The following is a 17,031-nucleotide window of genomic DNA, read 5'->3' as shown; positions in this document are numbered from 1 at the left end:
AGAGTGACGTTTCACACCTCTTCAGTAGAGCTGAAAGTCATTCATTAGTCAAAAGTTCACTAGGCCTCATGAGTACAAGCTTCTTCCAAAGATACTTGTAAGTCACACAGTTAAGGTGCATTTCAAGTTACGCATGGAAACAAACCTGGAATTCCAGATAGTTAACAATTTAGCTCTGTTACACTGGACCTACTCAACAGCTTCAGAACCTTTAAGCATCCAGGTAAGCTAAGTATCACCTAGCATGCTACCGACGGATCTTTTCACTTTGCCATTCAAGCTGCTGACACTGGAATTGATTATTTTGAGAGCAGCATGCTACAACTGTGGTTCAGTGAACTCCCTTTCACGAAAGAGTCAATTAAATATTTTTATATGTTCTGTCAGGCACAACAGTTAAGAACATACAGACCATTAGTGCTGAAAGTTAAGATCTACTGAGAAAGATGAAGTTCTAGGATGGATTCTCTGCCATTTCATCCACCAGCCCAGACATATGGCGAGCATCAAGGGCTGGCTGCTTACTCTTCTTCTGGCCCACACTAAGTTTCAGCACTGCAAAACACTAATAATGTTCAACCTTGTCATATACAAGGAATTGACTAAGATGAGGCATTATCGTGGCCCTGTTTCAACAGAAGCAAAATTGAAGTGAAACTCGAACAACTCTCCGATATCACACCATATACTTCCCTTTGTCCCCAGCTCAGATAGTGCACATAAAGTCAGAATTAGCGTTGCATAAACGAATGCATTTTCAATATTGGCAGGCTCCAGGGCTTGACGTTTAGAGTATTAATACAGTTCTTACACAACATATTACTTTGTTAAACTAGTGCCAGACATCAGCTTGCTGTAAAACAAAGATCCATACACAATTCAAAACATTTAATATCTACAGCTGTTTAAATATACTTCTTGGAAGCTTTAAGTTTCCAAACAAAATCAAATCACAGGTCTCACTACGTTTATTTAACTACAATTCAAAACATTTTCCCTTGTTCTTGTTAAATCTCTCTAAACAGATGTGGCAAGTTAAACCACAAGTAGTCAGAGTCATCATCTTTTACAGAAATTGCTATTCTTACCCAGACAATTCACATAGCTAGTTGAGGAAGCAAGGATGCTCACTGTATAAAGAATACTTTCACGTGCCTGATGGAGTCATGACCATTTGAACAGCTTCATTTTATAAGCGAGATTTGTAGTTTAAGCTTCTACATTTAGATCCATTTAGCACCAGGAGAGATACGAAAAGCAAAACATACATGTTCCAGAGGTGTCCACTACTACATATTTAAATAGAAAAAAATTTGATTGTTGCATAGAGCTATAAAAGCCTATTCAAGGTACTGACATAAATTCCCATGTTTTATTTATGCACTCATACAAGCAATCCCATGCTCAGGTATGTCAGAGCATCCACAGTTACTGGGGACTGTCACTCTTCTCACTACAAGACATAGGGCTGCATACATCTAAGTACAGATTCAGGTGCTCCTGATGAACTGGGTCACTTCTAATGCTTATTGGGGTTGTATTTGAAGGAGACATGTCATACCTACCCAGCTACAAGTATTTTTGGAATTTCTCCAGCAAATGCTTCCGCCATCTCCCGGCTACCCACATTAGCAATACAATGCAGAGCTAGCCCCATGAAGGTGGGGTTGCGGCTGGCCAGATCATTCTTGATCGCGTTGTTTATTAAGCGAATCAGCTCACTGTTAGAGTTCACTAGTACAGAGATGAAGAGATACCCCTGTGATTTACAGAAAGGAAAAGGAAAATTGATTTTAGCTGACTTAGCTTACGTTTTCCTTTAAGGTCACAAGTAATTCTTTGAGCACATACAATTCTCCTCCAGTACTGGAGGGATGGGCAGAAATAGATACTTAGATACCACAGCAAAGGCTAGAAAGATCAAGTGAAGTAAGTAGAGGTGCATGCAGTTTAGTGTCTCCCCAGTTCATAGTGAAGGAGATGCAAGGCTCAGGGCCTGCAGATCACAATCTGTTTCAGCACATAACCAGTAAGATCACTTCTCATGAATGGGATAGTATTTGAATGCAAAACAAATCAAGATTTGGTTTACTATTCAGACATCATTGGATGACATCTACCTGATAAATATGATCTTCCCTAGGAAAATTTAAGGGGATATTCTAAAAATTTAAAAGGTGCTTGCCTTATTCTGGTTCAAATACTAGGCACCACACAAAACTTGCACTGGAACTCTTGCTTGCATCACAGCTTGTTAGTAGGAGCTAACGCATTTATTCGAATGACTTTTCAAGTTCTACCTGAACACCAGATTCAAGACAGTTTCCTAACAAGTAATTTTTTACGCTGAATACATGTTTTAGCTGTTACAACTAGCATACTTTACTTAGGCACTACAGGATCACAACCTTTTGGGTCACTTATTAAAACAAGAATCCCTCTGCACAAACAGGTGTTTTCAAGCCCCTGCTAGATCCAACACAAGGCTTAAATTTGAGGGAGGGAGAAGTGGTGTCCTTTTTTTTAAAAATACGTATTATACAGCTGAGGCAGAATATTAGACAGTACGCCTTGTCTTTTATGGAGCTGGCTTTACTCACAATTTGCTTTTCTGTATATCTGTTAGAACTGAGCAAGTTTACAGCTTCCATGTGACCAAAGTCAATGTCATGCCCCAGGAGAAAGATGAAAAGTAGCTTGCAGACATATTTTTTCTTACTGTAGCCATCCAGAGCCTTATCACCTAGAAAGCAAGGAAAAAAAGAGTAATTAAGCCTATGTTGTTCCTATATTTCAGGTCCCCCAGTGAGACCTGAGGTCTGCCCCCCCACCCCGCAACGGTAAACAGCTCCACTGAAGTATCATGTCTTAGATACAGTAAGAAGATTTATAATAGTATTTAGTAATGATGAATGACATATGATTCACTATATACAAACCTGCATAAGACATACAAAGTTTGAGAGTTCTGCTATAACTACTAAGGCCATTGTATTTTACATAACATTAGTCTTGGAATTTAGTTAACAGTAGATGAAAGCTTATTGTACTGTTTGATTTTAAAAATCACAAAACTGTGATCCCACGTATGCAAGCATAGCATACAGGCAAATCACCGAGTGTTTCCACGATTTCAATGGAAAGGTGACTTACGAAACTACAATCAATAACTCTACAGTGAATAAATTGTGAAAAATCCACTTAACACTGATGTTAAAGGAAAGGACTAGTACAAAATGATGCAAAGATTTGTAAACACACGAAAGTTACCACAAACTAACAGATTTCTGACAAATCAAGCAACTTGCCACTTGACTTAAAATTATTCCCAGTTGTGAAATAGATAAAAGATAGCTTGTAGCACTTGCTAATGGTTTGAGCCAGGAGGAGATGAGGCACAACTGAAAAAGATGAGTTGTCACTAAATCAACAAAACATTCACGCAATATCAGTTTTATGTTAATTTGAGATTTAAACAAATACTGAAGTCTTAAGTTTCTTTTCTCATACAATATTAGCTCCATTTACTATTGCCATTATCGGTATCCTAAAGGACAGTCATGAAACAAGCCGACCCTTCCATCTAGCCTCTGAATTCTCCTGATGAAACACCCTTAAAGGGTGTTTCTTACTATGAGTCAATACATGTATTTTAGTAAAAAGAGGAAAATAAAGAGTGATCAAAAAGTAGGTATATGTCTTCTGTACACTTGTTCTCCTGTTAAACCAACTGTTCAAGCTTCATCACAGGAAAGGATCCTTCCTAACTACTAATACTAACCCATACAGTAGGAAGACTACACTCACAAAGCTCTTGGGCCTCTAACCTATGGAGCTGGTAAAACACAGGTAAGTTCTACAAGCAATTATCTTTTCTGTTATGACTGAATACTATTTATAGGAGATTAAGTGCTCCACAGTAGAGAACTAGGTAGCAACAAAGTAAAACAAAACAGTAAGCCTTTCTCAGAAAGGCAGAATGATCTAGATACATCCCAAAGCCTAAAAACATAAAAATGAGATTACCAAGTCAGCTGTAGAGTGTTCTTAAGATAGAAGTATTCACAAGCGTTTCAGTTTTAGGAGAAAAATGAACTCACTCTTAGGCTGATGTACAGAGATATTTTTAGAAGTTTGTGAGCACGGTCTTAAAACTATTTTCTTCCCTCTCCAGTTATAATGCAGTATAATAGTTCTCAGCTCATCAGGCAGACCATTCCTTCTCCATAAGGAAAGGAATAAACAGGAATACATGCTTTTTGTGGGACATTTCCCCTACCACCCCATTCAGAAGACAAACAAGCACCAGTAAATCAAAAAGCCTTAATTCTTTGGTTCAGTCAGGGTGGAAAGTTATTGTAGAGGCTGCTGCCTAGAAGGCTATATATACTCCTTGGCTTTTATTTTTGGGGTCCAGAATAACTGATCTGTCAGATTAGTGTGCATTCCTTAGTGATAGGCAAGTTCAGTCAGAACAGCATTGCATAAAATGAAGCTTAAACAGAATATCCCTAAGCCTTTGACTTTACCAAAAAGCCTCCAAGCTATATTTTGTTTTAATTCCAGATATATATTTACCGGCCTACTACATATAATAAAGAACCTTAATAGCACAGGAGTCTCTTCCCCACCCACTGGTGGGGAAGTAGAATAGGCTTCCCCTGACACAAGCACCTATAGCACCTGTTGAGACAGTGCATTTAGTGTGAAGTCTAAACAAGAGAAACCCACCACTATAAGCTAAATGTTTTTGATGGAATGAAGACTAACTTCAGTGCAGCTAGCTGTGTGTTAAGCCCTGTAATGTTAGTGAATCAGGAGAAAGTGTACTGGCACACTGAAGTAGATAAAAATTTATGCTTACAGGCTGCAATTATGTCAGTATTTTAGAAGGTTGCTTTCCTCTTTTGAATCTCTAGACTTCAAGCTGTCATTTTTCTACATGCATGAAAAATAAGGATATTTTAAAAGAAAGACCAAATTTAAGCACATGATTTCAGAGATTTAATATAGACAGTGATACCTTTTGAAAAGCTGAGTCTTTAAACAGTAGTTGATCTTGATAAATACATAAATATATATTATTTTAAAGCAGTAGAGACAGCAGTTGTCAAAAAAAAAGCAGCTTTGTACAGCATAAAAGTAAGTTTAAGGTAAAGGCAACCTTCAGATCCATACCATGGAAGCCAGGACATGCCAAATACGTCACGTGGATACAGGAAGCAGTGTTGCTAAGGTAATCATGCTAGTAAAAATCCTGCTACACAGGATATGCTGACTACAGCCATCTCCGCATAAAACTGCCTAAAAAGAGTTTGCTTTCCGTTTGCTGACATAAGCCTATTCTGCTGCTGACTCATCAAGAAAAAGAATCCATAGTGTTTGCTTCATTGGATATAAGAATTAACAGTAGGAGAACCTGGCAAGATAATCAGATTTTGGAAGAAATCAATTTTTTCTTCTTTGGAAGCAAAGGGAAAAATATGCAGATATGTTCAGCCATGTCTGTTTATCCACTGTGATCTTCCAACTATGGCTTGAGAAACAAAGGAAGAAAGCCCTCTGCATTTATAATAGAGGAAAGAAGTACTTATGTTATACTCTCTTCCTGGTAAAATGGGATTCAAGAGCAGATGCTTCCCTCCCATCCCATTATGGTAGCCCTACATATTCATGCAGATCAAAGATACCTCCTTAGAGGGAGGGAACGAACAGTTCTAACTTTTTCAGAGAACATTTATAACTTTTTCAGTTGTTAGCTTAAGGGATTTTCTGGCTCTTTGTCTCCTTGAGGTCTGGAAGGGAAAAAAGAACCAATGAGAAAAGTGACAGTTAGTGACCCGAAAACAGCTGGCTTGTCACTGATTAAAGGAAATTGAACACCTCTATTGAATTCTATTAAGATTCACAGAAGGGGACACCAAATAAGCTGGATCCAGGTTACTCTAGGTTCCTCTAGCAGCCAAGCCCTATGCAGTTGAGGACCTGCTATCATGTTTAGTATCATTAATATCACTGGTTGCTTCTCTCAGAAGAGAGGTAGTAGGCAGATGCATCAAAAGTTGTCAGAAAGCAGCTTTACACCTACCTTAGCTTAAGTGAATAAACAGTCTCCAGCAGTGGTGTTTCCAGGGGATTGAGATTGGCAGTACTTTCAGGCAGCAACATTTCAGTCAGCTGATGCACATAACTTACATGTATAGACTGCCTTCTCTTGTTTTCCTGAATTACTCAGCTACTGACTTCCTGAGATCACAAGGGAACAGCGAGTATAGAATAATGCAACCCAATTGCTTAATGAAGAACATGAGCAGATGAAACTATATATGCTCTGAACTGCACTGACTTTCACAAGAAAGTATGTGTCATAGTTTGGCAATTCCTTTTTTCAAAGTCACGACCTAGATATTTAAGGCTTTATACCCTTACAAGATACCAGTATTGTAAGGGTTCAGATTAGCAAGGCCCTCAAGCATCTGAAGCATCTTTGATAGTACGGCATAGTTTCTATCAAGCTGAAAGCACATTGCCAGTTCTTTATACATGGGACAGAGGCTTCTGAAAGCAGATGCTTTGAAGTATTTTCTCCTATCCTAAGGAAAGAATGTTTCAGGTACTGATTTTACAATATTGTTCTTTGCTAGATCATGATGGAGAAGAAATAAGCTGCTTTTTCCTGGTTAATAGGAGGGCAAACTGAAGGTTCTCGTTAACAGGCAAGCTTATTGACTAAGCCAATAAAGCTTTAAAGAGAACTAGTGGCTGTTTAGTTCTCAGTGATGATAGCATGTACACACATTCTCTTACCCTGTTTTGTACATCATTTATTTAGCTGTATAATTTCAAAAGACAGCTTTACAGTAACAAAGGTCTCACTGTACATGTCTAATTCCAGTTATGTTCTGAAGAAGCCTTAGTTTCAGTTTGTTAGGGAAGTTTCAAGTTTAACTAATCAACTCCACTCCCTTCCAAGTAGCATTTATAGTAACATTTGAAACAGAACCTCTTAAAAAGTCTCATCACTTAAGTATGTGCTTTCAAAAAAAAAAAAAAAAGCATCTGATAACGTGAACAGGAGATTTTTGCTTATTTTATGCTGTCTGGATGGCATACACAATTACTTTTCTTTTAACTCAGCTCGTTTTCAAATGCTTTTGTGAACATTTTCAAACACTGCACATCAAGTCAGCAAAAACAGGAAAGATCCAGAGAACGTGTCAGCAGCTTTTAAAGCACAACAAGCACATTGAAGACTATTTCCTTTCCCTGGAAAGTCTGCCTGTCTTTTTTAGAGGGGTGGGGGAGGACAAAGATACTACTAGCAGCTGAAGACCAAATGGTACTATTATAAATTAGAACAGAGATACTACTTCCACATTTCTGTGGATCTCATCTACCACTTTCATAAAGAGATTTTCATTTTGATTTATTAGAGCTCTGTAAACACTGCAGGACTTCACATTAGACACTCTCCTTCGGGTAGCCTTCCAAAAAGGAAGGAAGGCATAAAGCACTAACATTATCGAACTTTTCAGTTCCCAAGCAGTACCTTCTATCTCCCATTTGGTCCACGAGTTAAAAAGCATCACTTGCTTTTTAATCTGAGTACTCTTAAAACCCTACCCTGTTAGCACAGCCTGCTACCAACCAGATCGTGCAGGACGTTCATGGAGAAGAGGGGTTGGCAGGGGCAGGAGGGAGCCTGATGAGTCTAGCAATCAGCTATGCGGATGCCAGGGAGGCTACCTCAAAGACTAGATATATCTTAGCTTTAAAACTGCAGTAGAATGGATAATATCATGTAATGTTTCTTTGCATTCAAAGCACTTCCTTCCTAGGTTACCTAAGTTGCATAGTTTTAGACATTGACCTATATTCATGCAGTTGGCATAGCAGTCTAGTGCAATACTTGACCAAAAGGCCTACTCATAGCTTAGAGGCCAACAAAAATATTAAATTGCTTTTTTATGACTATCTATGTCTTTTAAGGCAAGGCAAGAACAGTCTTTTCCATAAAAGCGCAAGTCCAAGCCCTCTAAATGAAAGATTGAGGACTTGCAGCTGAAAACCATACAAGTCCATAGATTGTTATTTAGCTACCACACTACCACTACCGAAACAGAGTATTACTAGAGCAGCCCTACAACTGCGTTCACATTTGAAGACTGGTTCTGCTTCCAATAGCTTACTTTGTCAGTGAAGGCAGGCTTTGTCTTCACACATTTCTTAAGACAAAACAAAAGGCAACCTGACAGTCATCTGTCAACTAAAACATCAGATCAATTTTAAGTATGAGTGGTAGAAGACTGCATGCTTTTGGAGTATGGCAGAAAGGCAATTCACTGTTGCACAGCTTCTGTTTAAAAGAGGTATTTAAAGGCTTACTCTGGAGCGTCTTACAATGAGTTACTGTATGCAGTTTGGGATAATAGAGGAAACTTGCTCAAGCTTGGCAAAACAAGTGAGCCAGAGGCAAGCAAGCAGAAATTAGTAGTTGACATAGGGGCATTTCTCTCACACAAGTGAAAACCGCTAAGGTACACTAGCATGTTTTAAATCCAGCAGCTACTCTCGAAATAGAAAGCCTATCAACTAACTAGAACAAAACTAGGCTCTAATACCAGATCTGGAAGGGAAAAAACGTAGCCTGCATCAAGGAGAAAAAGGCTGTGCTGTCTGTAGAATCAGTATGTAGATTTGCATACAGTTTCATTACTTCACAATTTTGATATCTCAAAGCAAAATTTAAGTAACAAATAAATAAGTCAGCTAGTTTTCTTCAAGAAGCCAGAAGGCCTCTTTTATAAACTAATTAATACTCTGAGGGCCAGACTTCTAGTTTGGCTCAAGAAGGGGACCAAAATCAGCTCATAGTCTGAAGATCTACAACAAAAGGTATATTTTTCCTGGGCTTAATTCTCAGCTCCCACAACTTCTGTAGTTTTCCTTTTTCTTCCTACTACATGCATCTTGTCTCAGTTCGTGCATAAGTATTTAAAGTAACAGTCAAGGACACTGACCTCACTGATAGGGCTTCCTCACGCTAAAACAAGAGATAAAGCCACTTTAAGTACTATATTCCTTCTGAGCTAGAGTACAGAAGCCAGATCCAAGTCCAGCCCCGAGGCCTACATTCCACCAGCTGAAGAAAAGTATGGCTTTCGCAGAGATTTCTAATCCCATTCCAGCCTATTAAGTACAAGGATAAATCAAACATGTGGTTAACAGGCCTGCTAGCCACCTCTGAGAGACCTGCCTGACAGAGCAAAACAAGAAATATTTGACCTCTGTAAGGGTATCAGAACACCTCTTGGGAACCACATTGGGTTTGGGCCTAGACATCGCAACAGAACATGCTGAAATGGTATAAAGGCCCAAAGGAAGGAAAGGATGGTATACCCATCTCTTAAGCTGGGTTCTCAAGCAAGAACACATTTGTAACAAGAAGTATAAACTACCAGCCTTGCTTCTTATAGTTGCATCTTTCCCCAAATAAGGGCAACCAGTCCAACAGTCAAATCTTCAGCGAGGTAATTAACATAGGCCCCCCCCCCCACACTTCCTGTAATTAGTTAAGAAGGGACTTGATCTCAAATTCATGATCAAGCATCTGACTTTTAAGAACCCAAACTAATAAAGAAAAAAAAAACCCCACACACCAAAAAGAGTCAAAGCTACATAAAAAGGAACCAAATTAAACTGAATGTTCTCCACTTAGGAGTAAAACGCATCACTAAGATCTATTTATTTCTAAACGGTCCTTCTGCAAGGAAGGACCATACAGTACACACAATGTAGACCATGTAGAGCTTCTGCAGAGGACAGATAAACTGCTATCACCTCCCCACACTATAAAGGCCACAAACAGTTCCACGAGCTGCCCAAACTCTGCTTTTTCCAACTCACAGCCTTTATATTTAGTTTTCCTTCAAAGTACATTGACTTATTGTCCTTATAGTTAAGTGGTAACTTACACCGGAAATCTATACTTACTATGTAATTACAGCAAGAACAACTTATGGACGATTTAGTCATAAGATGTTTCACTCAGGTTATAGATTTTACTGTGCTCAATCTGTATTTATTCAGAACTATTTAAATCTGCTTAAAGGATGCTAAGCACAAGGTACTCGAGCTGAAGCTGCTGCGTTATTTTCACTGAAAGTAACTCCACTATCATTGCCTGTTTTGTGGTTGTACACAGCTGAAGCTTCCCATGATTGTTTCTCCCCCGCATCATGATTAATCACAGGAGCAGAACTAACTGGATATATACACTTTTAAATATTTTTGTACTTATGCAGTGAAATACCTTGCAGAACACTAAGGAACAGAACTTGCTTTTTTTTTTTAAAATATGAACTGCACCACCAGCAGTATTTAACCTACGAACATTAAGTTTGGTTACTACCTAGGTTAACCAGAGAAGGCTACTATGACAGCACAGTGAGCCAAGAGCTTCATTACTGCCAATTTTTCCTACAGTTCATAGCATACTGGCTTATACAGTTTTAGAGACAGTCATATAAAATAACAGAGAATACTAGCTCTACCATGCTAGGCAGCCTTTTAGAGGTGATAATAGCAGCCTTTTAAATACATGTTTGCACACCCTTCACAGGGCAAGACTCCAATGATGGCGGATACTGACAAAATACTGAGTTGTGAGTCATTGTTTGTTTTTAAAAAAAACCCACGCTACTTACTGCACTTTACTAGTAAAAGCACTCAGAAGGTATAGTCCGTGTTTTTTTTTTTTTAAGGCTGTGTTTGTGTGCTGCAGCACACAAACAATTCACCAGTTCACTTTTCTATAGTTCTTTTTCAAGCTTACAGAAGCATGCAGAGCAGTGGGTGTGGATGGATCCAAATGGAGTGTAATTTGTGTTATGAGAAACACGTAAGCCATCACTTTCTTAGAATGCTTAGCTTTCATATAGGTTATAGAAGTTTAAATCCTGGAGATATATATGATTAGAGCTTTTCTGAGCCAGGTGCAAGGGTCAGGAGTTGGGCCCATACCCAAGAAGTGAGAAACTAACTGCTTCTATCTGAAGAGTATGGTTTAACAGGATTTGACTACAAGCACACAGTAAGAACTGGACTGTATCCCTATAAGTCAAATTTTAAGCAGTCTGAACCACCAGGAACTTTTCTGCAATTAGTTATCATATTCACGACAGCAAGTTTAACTCCAACAGGGAGGCAACAGAACCTCCTTCATGCTTCGAGGAAGCCAGAATATGCAGTAGGCAGTGAGGTTCTGCAGGTGTTTGATGACATTAGTTTGATAACAAATTCCTCTTTCATTAGTGAGGATTTTAAATGAACAATTCAGTTATACAAACAAAGTAAAGTTTGCCCATCAACCAAATAAAGGTTTAAAAGAGAGTGTCATAGCTTGAAGTCAAGTTGTTGAAAACACTAGATATATTTGGTAGTAAGACTGCAGTAAAATTTGCAGCTAGGCATTAACCTCGAGCTGTTCTTGACAATGGAAGGATACAGGCAGAATAACTGTTAATATACCTATAGGTAAAGTCATATGATGCTTTCTATAGAATCTGTCCTTTGTAAACTATCAAGTAAAAAAATTTAGGTGCAGAAAAACTTTCAGCACAGCTGATAGCTAACAAAGCTGCTGTCTGACAGCAAGTGATTTTACAAATATAGACCAATAAAAAACAGACAGTCTTTGAGAATGAACGTTTATTTGGCAGTCTGGAAGATTCAAACAGCCAAGGGAGAATCAAAGCACCATAACATAGAAACCTGACACTCAGGAAGGAGCAACTTGCCAGTAGCCATTTCTGATGAAGTACAAAGTCAGACTAGAGACTCATTTATGTTACATCTTCAGAAGCAAAAAAGCCACCTGAACTAGAAACAGCAGAACAACAAAATCATTGCAAGGAACTGAGCCACTAAATGCTATGTTGACATTATGAGAATGATTGCATTTAAACTGTTCAAAAGGGGGAGAGAGCTTCCACATACCCAGACTAACTAGTTGGTCTTAACTATGAAATTCTGATAACAGAATGGGCTCTTTAGGAACAATCACATGTTCCTTAGGCTTTGATGTGCTGCTAAATAACTGAAAGGATAGTTTTGCTCTGTTAGCAAGAGCTGCTAAGCAGCTTACTAGCCAGTAAGGATGTATACTAGTTACAGATAATATCTGAAACTCCATTGCTCTTAAGTTGTCTGGATTTTATAAAGGCACTTCCTTTAATTTTAGGCACCTTAAGATCAGTGCTGGACTTCCCTTGCCCCCATTTTCCTGACCTCTTACTTGCTATAGTATGAACTTCATGGGGAACAAAATCGGACTCCCGAAACAGATTCTCCTTATAAAGACTCTCTTGAATTATCCCAGATACAGAACCATTCACTTAAATTGTAGCTGTCTTCAAAAAGTTTAGTTTTCTTGAATGGGAACTTATTAAGAAAAAACACACACAAGAACACTTAGGTTCAGAGGTAAGTTTAGTTAAAAACCTAGAATTTCCAGTGAGTAGATAACTAGCTAATTATACTGTTACGAGAGATAAATTGAGCTATAGCACTACATGAGCCATTTCCAACAAACAGTACAAGAGTTTGAAAACCTTGCCCCATAAGCATGGAATACATTAAGCCAAAAGCACGAATCAGCACTTTTCACCTTCAGGTGGGTTTTGTCACCTCTGCTGCACACAAGGCCACTTAAAAAGAGAAAGGACTTGAGTTTTACCGCAGTTCACGAAAGCTTGCAATGTGATCAAAGGATCTGTCAGATCTGCATCCGCTTGTATGTTAGGGACGCAGTGTGGGCTCCTCTGAAATTGAGATTAGCATCTTCATAAAAGCACTGGAAGGTACATATAAGGCCAGGTCTTGACCAGGACTCCCTTAAGGAGGTTTTGCACATCAGCAAACATCTTAAAGCAATAAAAGCTGAAGAAGTTTCAGCAATGATTTCACTCTCTCCTCCTCTGTAATGCATCAAGCATGTCAGCAGGACATGACAATTCACAAACATATCTCTAGGTCTACTCCATAGACACTTCAAGACATAAGTTTGACAAAATCAAGTCTAATATTGGCAATTCTGTAAGTTTCAGGTATCAATGTGACTATGATGAACACAAACGGCATACGGATGCTATCAAGCAAGTTACCCAGCAATATTACTATAACTGGTTGTGCTTTGTGTCACTTGTTTCAGTCCTTATTCAAGAAGGATCAAGTTTCTGATAATCACAAGTCCAGAAATAGAGGCAACTGCCTTCTCAGTTTCACTGAATCTTGAAGTAGTCCTTGAGTGAAACCAATTACTGGAATTAAAAGTTTAAGCTCTCTCATTCAGTTGTTTCTACTTTAAATTAACCTAATTTTTAAAAACAAACTTAACACGCTTGTACTCTTCAGCTTCAGTTATACATGCCACAAAAGAAGCAAAAGTTGTACCAAAAAAACACTACACACCAAAACACCACTTGCATCAGCTTTCTTTTTTCAGAAAACTGATTTCTGATCAGTCTGCTGACAGCAAGTATCTCCATCTCTGCTCTGCTATTGGAGTGCATTTACTCTCTGCTTCTTGGAAAGGGAACTCCAGCTTCCCCTGGATCTCACCTGCTCACAAGTCTTGCCCTTCACAACCAGCCAATTTCTCCTGTTCTACATGCCACAAAAAACTTGCTCTCCTATAGAAATATAGGAGAAACAAAGCACTGTCTGAATACGGTTAAAGCAATTTCAGTTCTTGAATCCAAGAACAGGACTAACTCTGAGCAAGCCAGAAAGGCTAGCAAGAAAAGGGCTACACAAAGGGTCAGGAGCCCCCATTTAGAGACCTGCAAAAACTCTAAGTGTCAACAAAAGCTTAGAGGCAACAAGTAGACTAGAGTACAGGACTCTCAAGGAGAGAGAATAAATTCTTACTAAAATTAGCACAGAGGCATGTGAATGCTTCTAGCATTTTTATTTTACAGAATTCAGGGTACTTGATCCAGAGGGGTAACCTGAGCCATAAGATAACTGAGAAAGTTTTTTTGCATGGCCATTTTTCTAGGGGAAAAAAGAGCGGAACAAAAACACCACTTTCATTTAGGCATCTCCCTATGCTGTCAGATTGTTTTTTTTACTCCCTCTTCATTGCAAAGGTTCCACCAGACACTGGTGTTGGTCCAAGTTTGGCAGAACTGGCATGCTTTGCACAGTCTATTCTAGAGCTTATTGCCTCACCCAATCCTAGTCTAAAACTTATGTCCATTGTTCAGTTGCAATGACCAAATATCTATTACCTTCATGTACAAAGTACACACACACACACACACACTGAATGACCAGCACATAGTTCAAGGGTCTATTGGAAACCTGAATACAAGAGTAAAAGTCATTTTGTTAATTCTGGCTGTATGTTCAAAGTTACCTTCTTCATTTAGAAAGCTATGACTTTACACTTAAACATTTACTTGGAAGTGAAGTAGTTTAGTCTTCAAGTAAGATCTATATTAGATGGAGTGCATATGCCTTCCAGGTAAAGGGTCCAAGTTTAGTTTAAAACAGTTTAAAGAAGTTTTTTCATTCACTTCTCAAACATATACAAAAAGTTTTATGTTATTTCATCTTTCAACCAATTTCACATTGCAGCATGCCCTCAAGAGATATACCACACAGAAAAATACTATCAACAGAGCACTATGAAGTTCAGGAAAGTTATTTCAGACTTTGTCAAAGCAATAAATATTCCTATGAGAAACACCAGGCTAAGAGCCAGGATAGAAAATTAAGGTAAACAAGTTTACTCTGAAGATGGTAAATTTTAAGTCCCATATGTCACCTCCACACTACACCACCTTATCTAGCTACGCACAGTCCTGTATCTATTTAAACAGAAAGTTTGTTTTACTACCGGCATTACTGGTGGAACTCTGTTCAAAAACATCTCAGCTACTCCTCAGAACCTTAACAAAAAACCCCACAAAGCCACACAAACAAGTAAACCACTTGAATATAGTTACTGTATGAGTATTGTGTTGCCTAACTGCTACCTCAACACACTAGGATGGAGCTAGAGTCACTGCATATTCTTTGTTTTATATTAATAATTTGTATTGTTGTTGCTTATTGGAATGGTCAAGACCTACAGCCTCAGGAGCTCATCAGCTGTGTCTTCACCTTAGTTCTACTAGCTGCCTTCTGCAGGAAAATAGGCCAAGTAGTCACAAGGTTGGGTGGCAAAGCATTAGAAAACAGAGTTTGTGAACAGTAGCTCAGTTCTTTGATAAAGAAGGGCATTTTCTTCCATTATGACCAAGCTTCACGGGGCTGCTGAGAAGTTCTGTATCTAATAGTCTATTTTCAATAGTTATTCTAACAGTCTGCTCTAGCTTGTTGCTTGCCGTAGCAGTTGGCCAAAAAAAAAAAAAAAAAAAAAAAAAAAAAAACACACCATACATGTAAGAACAAGACAAATCCCCCCACAGAACAGGAGAAAGTTTCACAGAAGGAAAATGAGCATTACAGTTTTTACAATGGTCAAGTCACTTACCTTTAAATTTTGAGCGAATGTTTGCTAATTCTTTGTTTATTCTCTTTATCTCTGCTTCTTTGCTTTTGCCTGAAATCAAAAGAACATATATATCAGGATATGGTGTTTCATATAGCTCTCTACTGGCCCAAGCTTCTTTCCACCCAACCACACTGGACGAACACACAAGCATTGGGAGTAATTATTACTCTCCCTTCCCAAAGTAGTATTAGGACTAGATGAATGCAAACATCACACAGGTAACATAAGCATTGCTTTAAGATGCAACTGAGACATTAATAGGACTTCCCTGTTCTAATAAGTTTTACCTGCAGACTTTAGATAGCTATTAAAACCTCAATACAGTTAAGCTGAGATGCCTTTAAAGTGTGAAAGTCCAGTAACAGGTCTTCTCTATTCCTTAAATTGGCACAAAAATATTGAATTTCACTTCTGATTTGATTACTAGGTTGACAGTCCTCTTACATTGCTCAGGAAGATTCCCTTTCTTTAAAAGAAGAATAAGTAAGCTCATCTAAACTAATAACTAGTTATTCCTCAGCTTGTTAAGAACATAAGTTTTTTCCCCCCCCCCCCTACCAAATGGTCTTTTTTTGCTATTAAACCAAAAGGCACCTAAGTTCTTAGACATTAAACAGGAAAAGCAGTAAACCCATAAACATTCAAAAAGACTGAAAAACCTCAGGCAGAAAGGATACATACTAAAGTTCACAGGACCTCCCATATGATCCATAAACCAGGAACCTACGCATCCACATTTTATTAGAAAGCACCATCCTCTCAGCACAACTTGTATTTCACACTTACCTTTGGAAGCAAAATTTGATATTAGTTTTTCTGGTGCCAACTCAAGTTCCCTATTCAGAGAAATGAGCTACATTTTAAACTGAGATGATGGTAAACTCACTTTGGCTTGGACAATGCAAGTTTTACTCGAAAAGCTCACTACTCCTCAGCATTTCAGTTTCTGGCATTTCAGAAACTGCAAATAGTTTGGGTCAGTTACCTTCCATCTCAGTGAGCATGAAATAGGATGAAATATCTAACCCAGGAATCACATACAACTGCTTGAAATGAGTGAAGTAGAACCAGTCATCTAGCTGCGTTGCTAGTTTGAAGCTTTAAGGGACTCTCAGACAAAAATACAGTTTGAAACAGCTTTTCTCAGTTCTCAATTTAGACTTAAAAAATTTGAAGTTATGCAAAAGTCACTTTCAGAAGTGGTTAAGATGCAGCAAACAATTGGTTTTCTATATAATACCAGAACATAATAATAGCCTATAATTATGCAATGCTCTATAATAATGGTAAATAAAAGTACAGACATGTGGCAAGATAAGCACACTACACAAACAGAAAGAAAATAGGCACAGAATAGCAGCAACTACATAGGTTTGCCTTGTCATTTTAGCAGCGATAGCTACAATTTGCTTAAAATCAATTTTTTCATTTTACAACACTGTTTTAAAAGGGACACCGCTCAAAATAGT

At 38.3% G+C, this 17,031-nt stretch overlaps 1 protein-coding gene across 7 annotated transcripts in view; it reads right to left on the bottom strand.

Moving 5' to 3' along the window:
* Positions 1–17,031, bottom strand: part of AP2A2 (adaptor related protein complex 2 subunit alpha 2) — a 52,160-nt gene that overhangs the window by 22,799 nt on the left and 12,330 nt on the right. For 6 of the 7 annotated variants that reach the window (XM_068944751.1, XM_068944754.1, XM_068944752.1 and 3 more), the window contains exons 2-4: positions 15,542–15,610; positions 2,601–2,743; positions 1,566–1,759 (exon numbers count right to left, since the gene is read on the bottom strand). In XM_068944751.1, the coding sequence (XP_068800852.1) occupies positions 1,566–1,759; positions 2,601–2,743; positions 15,542–15,610 (406 nt within the window). Of the gene's footprint in view, positions 1–1,565; positions 1,760–2,600; positions 2,744–6,088; positions 6,226–15,541; positions 15,611–17,031 lie in introns of those variants that run through there. The other variant, XM_068944758.1, reaches the window with a different exon arrangement.

Source organism: Struthio camelus, chromosome 5 (genome assembly GCF_040807025.1).
Source record: "Struthio camelus isolate bStrCam1 chromosome 5, bStrCam1.hap1, whole genome shotgun sequence".
NCBI classification, from domain to species: domain Eukaryota; kingdom Metazoa; phylum Chordata; class Aves; order Struthioniformes; family Struthionidae; genus Struthio; species Struthio camelus.
Note: the sequence above shows the minus strand (reverse complement) of the source record. Positions and strands in the feature narration are given on the sequence as shown.